Source organism: Nansenia antarctica (assembly GCF_963989245.1).
Source record: "Nansenia antarctica genome assembly, chromosome: 1".
Taxonomy (NCBI): domain Eukaryota; kingdom Metazoa; phylum Chordata; class Actinopteri; order Argentiniformes; family Microstomatidae; genus Nansenia; species Nansenia antarctica.
In genome coordinates this window covers 104623695-104635845 of record NC_137674.1, presented here as the reverse complement: position 1 = coordinate 104635845, position 12151 = coordinate 104623695, and the positions used below count along the sequence as shown (strand labels likewise).

The 12151-nt window shown below is 47.1% G+C and overlaps 1 protein-coding gene across 1 annotated transcript; it reads left to right on the top strand.

Moving 5' to 3' along the window:
- Window positions 1-6698: 6698 nt before the first annotated feature.
- Window positions 6699-9959, top strand: LOC308155739 (histone H3.2-like; the record flags this gene model as incomplete). The annotated part of the gene is made up of 2 exons (XM_080529113.1): window positions 6699-6716; window positions 9564-9959. 2 exons carry the CDS (start codon window positions 6699-6701, stop codon window positions 9957-9959), a joined length of 414 nt encoding a protein of 137 aa, XP_080385239.1.
- Between the last annotated feature and the right edge of the window lie 2192 nt (window positions 9960-12151).

The window sequence follows — 12151 nt, the reverse complement described above, 5'->3', positions numbered from 1 at the left end:
TTTTTTTTCACCTTCCCACCTCTCTCTCTCTCTCCACCTCCATCTCTCTCTCCCCTGCCCCCCCTCCCTCCTCCCCACCCCTCTTCCCCTCCCTCTCTTCCCTCCTGCTCTCTCCCCCCCCCCAGTCCCTCCCTCAGTGTCTCTGCTCCAGAAGACCCCCTCCTCTCCAGTCACCTGCCACGCTACAGGTTTCTACCCCAGAGAAGTTGTGATGTTCTGGAGGAGAGATGGACAGGAGGTGTATGAGGATGTGGACTACGGAGAGGTTCTCCCCAACCACGACGGAACCTTCCAGATGAGGACTCGCCTCCTTGTGAAGCCTGAGGACTGCGAGAAGAACCAGTATGACTGTGTGGTTCAGCTCTCTGGGATGGAGGACGACATCGTCATCAGACTGGAGCGCTCCGTGATAAAGACCAACAGAGGTAAGAAGATACAACGTGATCATTCTCAGTGACTCAAAATACACACAGCAGAGCACCATGGACTCCCTCACTAAACGTCCTCATGTTCTCCATCTCTCAGTGGACCTGGTCAGCGTACCCCTCTCTGACAACATGTTCACTCTTCACATTCACAAAGTCCCTTCAGGAACTCTTACTGAGTGACTGAGAAAGTGTCTTGGTTGAGAGGAAACCAAACTGTGACCTTCAGTTCCAGTCTGACTGCTCTGTGTTGGTTACAGATCCCACTGCCCCCCTGGGCGTCATCATTGGAGCTGTGGTCGGACTCCTCCTCCTGGCTGCCATCATCATCATCACCACTGTGTTCTTCATCATGAAGAAGAACAGATTCCTGAACCAGTGGTTTAACATTCAAGCTGTTAGACTCTTTTCTCCAAAGCCACTGACAGTAAGGACAGTCTGTCAGTATGTGAATCACATCAGTCATCAGTGCCATCGGCAGTCTACAGTTCCATAGAACTCATCCAACCTTCCATAGAACTCATCCAACCTTCCATAGAACTCATCCTCCATAGTTCCATAGAACTCATCCAAAATCTCATTAATGTTTTGGGGGATGAGAAACTTCCTTGATACAGATTATCTGCGCTCTTGTCACAACCAGAGATGGGACCCTAAAGCAACAAGAGAGCAGGGTTAGGGTTAGGAGTTCAAACTAAGTGTGTTTATTTAGCTTCCAAAAGTGCGCTGACGCGGTAGGTAGGCAGGTAGTCAGACAGGTGAGGGTCAGGCAGGTAGGCAGGCAGGTAGGCAGGCAAGTAGGCAGGCAGGCAGGTAGTCAGATAGGCAGGTAGGCAGGTAGTCAGACAGACACACGTACAGGGGCAGAGACGCATGTGGTACGGAGGAGCTGTGTTTTCTTGTGTAGTATATTTCTACTTAAACACACACAGATGCATGGATTGTATAATAATGGGCCTGTATGTATGCTGTGGGGGAGTGTTGTGGAATGGCTCTTGTGGTCTGTGACCTGCCCCCTGACTTAGGGCCAGGTGACATCATATGTGGCATGACGTCATCGAAGTGCGAAACGGGCGCAAAGGGCAAAGGCTTCAAAGTAGCGTTTTTGTAAAAAAAATTTTTTTTATCTGATTTCGTTTTTTTGTCACCAGACACAAGTTAAGGTTTTGAACTACCCACTCGTTATTTTTTCGAGCAGTTTTACGATAGTTAAATACGTGCACTTAATCAACAAAATAAGCTTATTTTTCGCCTGAATGTTTCTGAGAACTTGGGGGCGGGAACGTGAGCCCAGCTAACAACAACAATCGGTGTGAATGGCTGTGAGCTCAATCGGCGTAGCCAATAGCTGGGCGAGGGGGAGGGATAAAAAGCCACATGCTGGTCTGTGTACTGTATTCTGCTTACTGCTGTGTGACTGCAAGATGGAATCACAAATGCTCGCCGATGAGATCAACCGAATTTCTGCTGCCGGTAGAAGGATCGACAATGGAGAATTGATGACCTCGTTCATTGCTGACTACATGCACGGAGGCAATTCAGATCCTCTGTCCTCCTCGGATTCCGATAGCGAAGAAGAAGACTCGCTTCAACCACGATCTGAGATAAGTGATCTCGCCGAAGAATGGTCTGACGAGAATGTTGAAAATGAGTTTACCGAGCAAGACTCAGAATTGGACAAAATCAAACGATTTGAGTGCAAATGCCAGCGTAGACGCACAGACAATGCTCGCCCGAGAATCTCTTGCAGCAAAAGACTGTCTTCTGAACTGATCTACGAGACGCGGTTGAATACAGCATCTTTGGATCCAGAGAACAAGGACTTGCTGGTTATGGGTGGTCTCTTGACTTCTATGAATCGTTCTATTTTGACTCAAGGTCTCAAAAAGCTGCCTAAAAAAACGCAAGTTATCCAGGGTATCATACTCCATTCAGGGGACGAACGTCTGCCGTGACACCTACTGCTTCGTATTGGGGTAAGCTTTTTAAAATGTATACGTTCTGTTACTGTTAGTAGTTAACATGACCTAGTATGTATCGTGGCGTTAGCCATGCTAGCAGACATCAGATTCTACTGTGCTGTTATTTATACGTTCTGTTACTGTTAGTAGTTAAAATGACCTAGTATGTATCGTGGCGTTAGCCATGCTAGCTAGCAGACATTATCTATAGCTATTAGTCTATTATTTATACGTTCTGTTGTTTTTTCTGCTCAGGATAAGCAGCCGAACTCTCCATACCATTTCCCAATGGTACCAGGAGCACGGTGCTCTGCCACGCGAGAGAAAGACATGTCGAAAAAACAAAAACTTTCACACAAAAGATGACATCGATGCAGTCGTGACATTCATCAACAACTACGCTGAAGATCACGCCATTATTCTACCTGGCAGACACCCTGGACACAGGGACTACAGTGCTAAACTGCTGCCGTCCAATGTCACCAAAACCTCCGTCTGGCGTCTCTACAATGATGCTCTGCAAACATCTGGTATGTAAAATGTGTGTGTGGGACTACAATCCAAGATTACAGAAATGTAACATAATGTAAAATATGTTACATTGTGTTAAATATGCTAAAACAACTTTTTAAAATGACTTGACTGATGGCTGTGTTAACAGCCAGGCCCTGTGTATACACTGTGATAGCCATGCTAATGTGCAATTAACAAATTCAGATTCATGAGCCTGAAGTTGCTATTGCCAATACAATGGGGGGGTTTGTTTAAAAAAAGGCACATTCATTGAGACTCATACTCATACTCATACTCATAAAATCTTCTTTTGCAGAGCAACGTGTTGTTAGTGCGCAAGGCTTCCGAAAGCTGTGGAAGGAATTGCTCCCTCAAATAACCAGCACCAAACCCCGGACAGATCTGTGCTGGGAGTGCCAGAGGAACAACTACCAAGTGTTACGAAGTGCCAATCTGCCGGATGTGGTGAAATCAGCCAAGCTGAAGAAGCAGGAGAAGCATCTAGACCGTGTTGCAATGGAGCGTTCTTTCTACCAGAAAATGAATACTGCATGTGCGGAGGTCTGTGAGGAATTGCAGCTCTCTCTTGGCCCCTCCACACCAGCAAGCAAGGAAATCACAATGCACTACAGTTTTGATTTTGCACAACAGGTGAGAATAACTTCATCCTATGACACTGTTGATTTGGTTGATTGAATTTCATTTACCCACACACACACCTCTGTGATGTTACTTTTCACTGCATCTAATCTTTTTCTTCTCTTCCTCTTTTGCCTCTCTTTCTTAGGTCCACTACCCCTCTGACCCTCATCAACCAGGGCCCATGTACTTTCTGACTCCACGCAAGTGCGGCATCTTTGGTGTCTCCTGCGAAGGGATGCCTAGGCAGGTGAACTACCTCATCGATGAAGGGATGTCATCAAGTAAGGGCAGCAACGCAGTCATCAATTACCTGCATCACTTCTTCGAGAAGTATGGAGTTGGAGAAACATACGTGGACCTGAACTGTGACAACTGCAGTGGCCAAAACAAGAACAACTTCATGCTGTGGTACTGTGCGTGGCGGACCATGCATGGCCTTCACAAGACACTGGCCCTCCACTTCCTGATTGCAGGCCACACCAAGTTTGGCCCCGACTGGTGCTTTGGCCTTATCAAGCAGTGCTTCAGGAAGACCAGAGTGGACACTTTGGATGACATTGTTAAAGTCGTGAGGGCCAGCTCTCCAGTGAAACACGTCAACATCCCCCAGCTTGTAGGCCTGGAGAATGGCACCGTGCTGGTTCAAACCTACGACTGGCAAAAGCATCTGGGTGCCTACTTCCGAAAGCTCCCACAGATTAAGAGTTACCAGCACTTCAGGTAATTCATTGTCATGTATTTACCTATTTCATTTTATGAACATAGTATGGCGGTCATATAATATCATTTACTGTGGGCAATCATTTAATGCATTATCTTCATTCTGTTGCAACTTTGATGCTCGGAAACCTGGCGTGGTTATAGCCTGGGAACACGACGGGGCAGTACCAGTCGAGTTTCAGCTACTGAAACACACTGATGTCAAGCCCCCCAGAGGTGATCTTCCTGTGCAAGCCCCACCCGGACTTGACGTGGCCAGACAGAAGTACCTTTTTGACAAGATCAGAGAATTCTGTACTGATGAGGCGAAAGACACTACATGCCCCTGCCCACCAGACTCCACAGCACCTCTGAAAAAGGCACCTCAGAAAAAGGCTGTCCGTTTGTAGCTGCAGGACAAACACAGGAGGAATGCAGGAATTGCACACTGATTGTACTTTGCACAGCTTGCCGCAGTATTGTTCTGCTTTTTCCTCCTTAATATTAGTCATGCCTGATGTTATTTTATAAAGTCTAGATTTGAGCTGTAACTCTGTGCCTCGGATAGGAGCATTTTATCACTGTAATAACGTGCCACTTTTTTACTCCTACTTTTTTTACATGGTTCATTCTGATTGCAGTACTGTGATTTGGTACACTTTTTTTGTGCTTTGGTCGACATGACGTGACGTGCAATATTGGTGTGAAGTGTGCCCATATATTTTTATTTTTATTAGATGTGCTTTGGTCGACATGACGTGACGTGCAATATTGGTGTGAAGTGTTTGTGAAGTGTGCCCATATATTTTTATTTTTATTAGATGTGCTTTGGTCGACATGACGTGACGTGTTTGTGAAGTGTGCCCATATTCTGTGTATGACACAATATTTACAGTGATATCTTTATCCTACCTATGCTTGTGTACTGTAAAATAAATTCTGATTCTGATTGAATACTTTTTTGTATCATTACAAGACTAACTATAACAGTTACAACAACCATAAATAATAATAAGCTGGGTAATTAGCTTAGGTAATACCTTGCTAGGTAATAATGTTATAGCTGTATAACTATAGCTGTCTGACCCAGTGACCAGTATTGACAGCTGATAGCTGTCAAGCTAGAGGGGGAGTGGTTGGGGGTGGGGTTGACCAGCTATTGTTACCGCCCATTACCTGCCTGTGTGAAGGTGTGAAAAAGTCCCAAATCTTTGAAGGGCTTTTTCTCAGGATTTAGTTTTCAGGGTTAACAAGTTTCAAATACTCATGTTGTCTTACATTTTTTCCCGATGTCTATGTATGACATATCATTTGAAAGCTTACAATCTGTAGTTTAAGCATATGTAAAAAACAGAAAAATGACTTTGCCCCCTCTTTGATCATTCCACCAGATCGCGTCACATATTGGGCTCTCCCTTTTCACATCTTGACCATCTCTACAGTGAAGGTGATAGGCCATTGCCTGTGACTGTATTTGCATATTGTGTATAAATAAGGGTGTGGGGCCCAAGGGGGGCTCTCTTAACCACCCCAGCCCAGCAGAGCAGACCAGACCAGAATCCAGCTTTGGTATCTGTATACTTACTTTTATACTTTAAATAAATCGTCTTAAACTCAGAATTGATTCTTTGATCCATAACCAACAAGGTAATATACTACACTTGTCAAGGTGAAAATACTCGTAGGGCCCCGCGGTGGTGTAGCGGTCTAAGCACTGGCCACTAGTGCATGCTGCCCACTGGGGCCGGGGTTCGTATCCCGGCTCGCCAGACCCGGATATGGCCAGGGCACACACGGGGAACGGCATATTGGGCGGCCGCTCCCGAGGGGGGTATAGGAGTAGTTCCGGACAAGGATCCGTCGCGCAACAGCGCCCCCGTCTGGTGCTGGAATAACGGTGCTGGGCTCGAGGAGCCAGTCAGCTAGTCTGCCTGGCGGCCTCCTCTGGGACTGCCGGCCGCGGGGTCGTGCGGCGGATCCCTCGCAATAGGCAGGGGATAATTGGATGCTAGGTTGGGTTCAATTGGCTACCAAATTGGGTGAAAAAAGGGATAAAATCTGAAAAAACAAATAAAACAAATAATAATAATACTCGTAGACTGAAATACTGTTCAAGTGTTGGCACAAGTATTACTGTGAACAGAGGACACCCACTCCTAGTTACACACAAACACACACCTGAGCTTACACACAAAAAAAAGGAAATTACAATTACAGCTAATAAAGTGTGACTAGTAGTTCCACAGTGGAGGCACCGCACTATTATTTAATTGGTTATTTGCTATAAGATATAACTACATACATGTATCCGTGTCATTCAAACCTGTACTGACATCTGTTGGTAAAATGGAAAATGTAGCCAGCTCAACATCAACCCCCCTAACTCTAACCCTAACACTCAGGATCCTGTTAATGTAAATGTGAAGTAGAAGCTCTTTATAATCCTCAGCAGGGGTACATGGATAGGGAGAACAAGGTGAGGCAGGTAACACAGGTAACAGGCTGGACACTGAGACATCTACTACCCCCCTGTACTGTCCCTCCTGAGACATCTACTACCCCCTGTACTGTCCCTCCTGAGACATCTACTACCCCCTGTACTGTCCCTCCTGAGACATTTACCACCCCCCTGTACTGTCCCTCCTGAGACATCTACTACCCCCTGTACTGTCCCTCCTGAGACATCTACTACCCCCCTGTACTGTCCCTCCTGATCAGGTCATGGTATGGCGGCTGTATCGACTAATTCACCAGTCAGGAATTTGGGGCAAAATACAATAAGCCCACCGTCATCTGTGATGTCTTGTTCAATAAAGGTGCTGTGACAAACTGTGTCGATGTGTATGTGGCCATATACGTATGCGGTCTTAAATGTTGGTGTGTCTAGTAGACTGCAGCCTAGTAGAAAGTTTAGCTTGTTTGAATTGATGACCTGTCATAAATGTGTCTGTAGTCAATATGACGTCATTCTGATTGGCATGAAGGATGACAAATAAATGCAAATGTTGTTTTACATTTCTGATATGTAACAATACAAACCTGAACGACATTTAGGCATGTGTGGGACATGGCTGTGTGACAATTGGGGCAGATATAGATGGTCAACATGTCATAACAGGGCCACAGTGTTGGGATGTGCTGAGTGGTCGGTGCCGGTGTCAGAATCAGAAAGCTCTGATGAGAGCGAGCGGCAGGTAGAGGCTCACGAGCTCCCCGCCCTCGCCGCCCCATCTCGGTGCGCAGGCGGCGGCAGCGGCGAATAACATCGCCGTGTTTAACGCCGCCATTGCGAAAATCACCACAGACCGACCCAACGGTCTGTCTGCAGCGGAGGCGGAGCTTCTGAGCAAGCTCCACCTCTTCTTCTTCCGCCGTGGTGACGAATAGACCGTCAACGACTGCGAAACGGAGGTTTTGGCGTGATGCGGCACTGGCTCTACCTCTAAACGACGGAGCCATGCCCCACTCGGCATCCCCAGCCCCCGCCGCTGACCACTGGGAGGGCCAGCTACGGCCCCCCACGGCAGCGTGGCCCGGTTTCACTGGCGGAGGGGTCGGTAATGACCCCACCACCGGTTTCCTCTTCATGGCTGCTACCTCATAAAGAGGCAAAAGAAGGAAAATCCCCACCTTACTTTTTCAGTAAAGGAGATTTTTCCCATGTTATCTACCGGAGCGGAGACCCACCTGACTTGTCGGAGCGTGGTCCAATCGCTACCGGTTAGAAACAAGGCGGAGACTGGCCCAGCTTACCAGCGTGTGGCCAGCTCTCTGCCTAGCGGACTAACCCCTATCACGACACAAAGGGGGTTAAACACCCCTGTCTGTAGCCGTATGGAGGGACCGTTATTTACATCAAAAATTCCTCCATGTCTATCAAGACCTGGCCCAGCTCATGAGCGTGTGGCCGGTTTTTTGGTTATCAAGCATAATAAACCTACGTCGATAAAGGGCATTGTTACTCAAAACAAGCACTCTTTACAGACGGCAAACCATCCCTAAGGAGGATTTTCCATGGTATCTACCAGAGCGGAGACCCACCTGCCTTGTCAGAGTGTGGTCGAATCGCTACCGGTTAGAAACAAGGCGGAGACTGGCCCAGCTTACCGGCGTGTGGCCAGCTCTCTGCCTAGCGGACTTACTACTATCACGACACGAGGCGGGTTAAACACCCCTGTCTGTAGCCGTATAGAGGGACCGTTATCTACCAGAGCGGAGATCGACCTGCCTTGTCAGAGTGTGGTCGACTCGCTAACGGTTAGAAACAAACCGGAGACTGGCCCAGCTTACCGGCGTGTGGCCAGCTCTCTGCCTAACGGACTTACCCCTATCACGACACGTAGCGGGTTAAACACCCCTGTATGTAGCCGTATAGAGGGGTCGTTATGTACATCAAAAACCCCTCCATGTCTATCAAGACCTGGCCCAGCTCATGAGCGTGTGGCCGGTTCTTTGATTATCAGGCATAATAAACCTGCGTCAATAAAGAGCATTGTTACACATAACACTCTTTACAGACGGCAGCCCATCCCTTTCGAAATGACCCCACCTTGGGCTGTGCCACCTCCTCGGTGTGCAGCGGCGGCTGGGATCATACAGAAATTCAAGTTTTTTCTGTCGACTGCACCACAACAGACGGTCCAGCCGCTGTCGTTGCGTTATGCAGAATGACTAGAAGGGACAGGTATTCTGTCGGGCTGGCTAGACAGGACATTGAGGAGGGGATATGCACTACAGTTCATTCAGCCTCCTCCGCCCTTCAGGGGCGTGAGAGAGACTGTTTTTTGTCCTGCCCGATAAAGACACGTGCGCTCCAGGAGGAGATTACGAATCTCCTAACAAAGGGCGCAGTGACATTGGTTCCGAGGGACCAGTGGGACATGAGATGGTACTCCCCGTATTTCCTTGTCCCAAAGAATTCGGGAGACATGAGACCCATACTAGATTTCAGGGTCCTCAACGAGAGAGTGGCGAAACGCCCCTTTCGTAGATACCTGAGGGTCGCGTATTTCGTGTGCCAATCACAGAGTGGCACAGGAAATTCCTAAGTTTTGCTTTCCAAGGGAAGGTTTACGAGTACACGCGCCTGCCCTTCGGGTGCACGCTTGCTCCTCGTTTTTTCTCCAAATGCGTGCAGACAGCACTCGAACCACTGAGGCGAAACGAGATACGCATATCAGCATATCTCGACGACCTACTGGTCTTGGCCCAATGCCCAAATCGAGCCATTCGGGACGCAACCTCACTGGTGCAGCACCTCACTCAGCTGGGGTTAGCTGTAAACTGGACAGAGAGTGCTCCGTGGCCGGCTCCACCAACCAAGCAAACCGCTCGTAAATCCACCGGCGGCAAAGCCCCAAGGAAGCAGCTCGCCACCAAGGCTGCCCGTAAAAGCGCCCCGGCCACCGGCGGCGTGAAGAAGCCTCACCGTTACAGGCCCGGCACCGTGGCTCTGAGGGAGATCCGTCGTTACCAGAAGTCCACCGAGCTGCTGATCCGCAAACTGCCCTTCCAGCGCTTGGTGAGAGAAATCGCCCAGGATTTCAAGACCGATCTGCGCTTCCAGAGCTCTGCTGTGATGGCCCTGCAGGAGGCTAGCGAGGCTTACCTGGTCGGTCTGTTCGAGGACACCAACCTGTGTGCCATCCACGCCAAGAGAGTCACCATCATGCCCAAGGACATCCAGCTGGCTCGCCGTATCCGTGGAGAGCGCGCCTAAGATGACCACACCGATCTGAGAGGAAATCCCCAAAGGCTCTTTTAAGAGCCACCTCAATATTTCCCTCAAAGGCGTGTTTCCATTTACCACCCGTGTAGGGCGTTAATCTATAACTTATACGACTCAAATGAGTAGCCTGCAGGGATGCTGACCGTGCCATCTCGGTAACCGAAATACATGTAGGCCAATTCACAGCAGCATAAGGCCTTAATGTGTGAATTCGTTGTGATTGTCCTTGTAAAATAATCCGAAGTAAATCAGGGTCAGTCAGTGTATTCTGTAGATCACGGATTTTCTCCACACAAGGTCTGATTTACTTCAGCTAAAGCTTAGGGAGGACATCAAAATGCGGTACCCCCATAGGCTGTTCTTAAAATAGATAGTATATGTATATATACAGTGTTCAGACCCCTTCAATTTTCCACATTATGTGGTGTTATAGACTCAATTTAAAATGGATTAAATTAGAAGAATTTGCCATAAATCCACACACAATGAGCACATTATAAAAGCATGTTGTATTGTATTAAATATGTCAGGGTTATTAAAACATGTTAGACTATACTGCATATGTGAATGAAATGTGCCACAGTATGTATTGTAAATAAAGTTTAATCTGATTTGATGGTTAGGGTCATTTACATTGTACAAGGAAAACATTTAAATGTAGAAAATAATAATAATAATCTCTCAAAAAAAAAAACTTCTCTTTGACAGTTTATTGAGAAAACATTGAAAACAAATGTCCTATTTGCAATCATTGGATCATTCAAATGAAGATGACCTGACCCCAGGAATATGTAATAGAGGTCCAACCTCACCAGACATGAACCCTGGAATATGTAATAGAGCTCCAGTATGACCAGATATGAACATCCTCTGACTGTTGACACCATCACAGGATTGGGATTCAATAATCTCAGATTCTAGACTTCACAGAGAGAGCTCAATCTGAGAGTCAACCCTCTGAGATTCATTGAAGTGGGAAATAATTACATATAAACTCTTAAAACCAAATCACAGAGAAATATATTTCTACAGAATAGTAGCTTATAATAAAGCATCACTCACTTATGGGGAGCTCTAAGATCACACAGCTCAGCACTGTCACCCCAATGAGGCCCAAACCCAGGATAGAGGGGCTGAGAGAATGTGGTCTGGACTCTGTGGAGGAGGGTCATTGTGTCAGAGGAGACGCTGTAGAAGGACAGAGTACCTGACCTGTGATCCAGGTACACTCCTACTCTGGAGGACAGAGGGCCTGATACTGCAGTAGGAACATTATTGTGATGGAAACTGTAACCATTACTACAACAACAAAATCAAATCATGATACAGGTGATGGTACTCCTGCTGGGCATTGCTGCCTGACGCACCTCCAACAGTGCCTTTAGAACAGGTGTGCTGTGACACCTCACTGAACACCTATGTGGGCCTAACTGGGTCATCAGCTGGGGACCACCAGTCATTGACGTTTCGCTCCTTTAACCCCAGTACATCTCCTGGTGGCGGAGCGATGGCAGGGATCTCTCCCTGCCACCCCCTGCTGATGCCCTAGGTCTTGGGCTCTGGTGGCAGTAAAACATCCACTGCATTCACTACAGACACACAAACACATTCACAGAGAGAGAAAACATTCGCATCATGTCATATTACACACACATCATGTACTGTACACAAAGTGATGATTAGGACCGTGGTCTGAAGTTAAAGGGACCAGAGCAAAGTGATGATTAGGACCTTGGTCTGAAGTTAAAGGGACTAGAGCAAAGTGATGATTAGGACCTTGGTCTGAAGTTAAAGGGACTAGAGCAAAGTGATGATTAGGACCTTGGTCTGAAGTTAAAGGGACTTGAGCAGACGTGGTCCAACTAAGGCCCATGGACCGGATCCGGCCCGCCACAAGAACACAGATCTCAAGCAAAGGAAGAAAAATCGGGACCAACTCGAGCAGTCATAACTGAGCCTGATCTTTGCCATGAAAAAGGCATACGTATGGCCACCAGAACCGGTCCACTTATAATAATAATAATAACTTTTATTTGTATAGCGCTTTTCCTGCAAACGTTGCAGCTCAAAGTGCTCCAATCATTATATAATCATCATTTAATCATTTAGTCATTTAAAGGCAATATTAAAAATATGGGTTTTTAGTCTTGACTTGAAAATATTTGCTGAGGTTGCATCCCTAA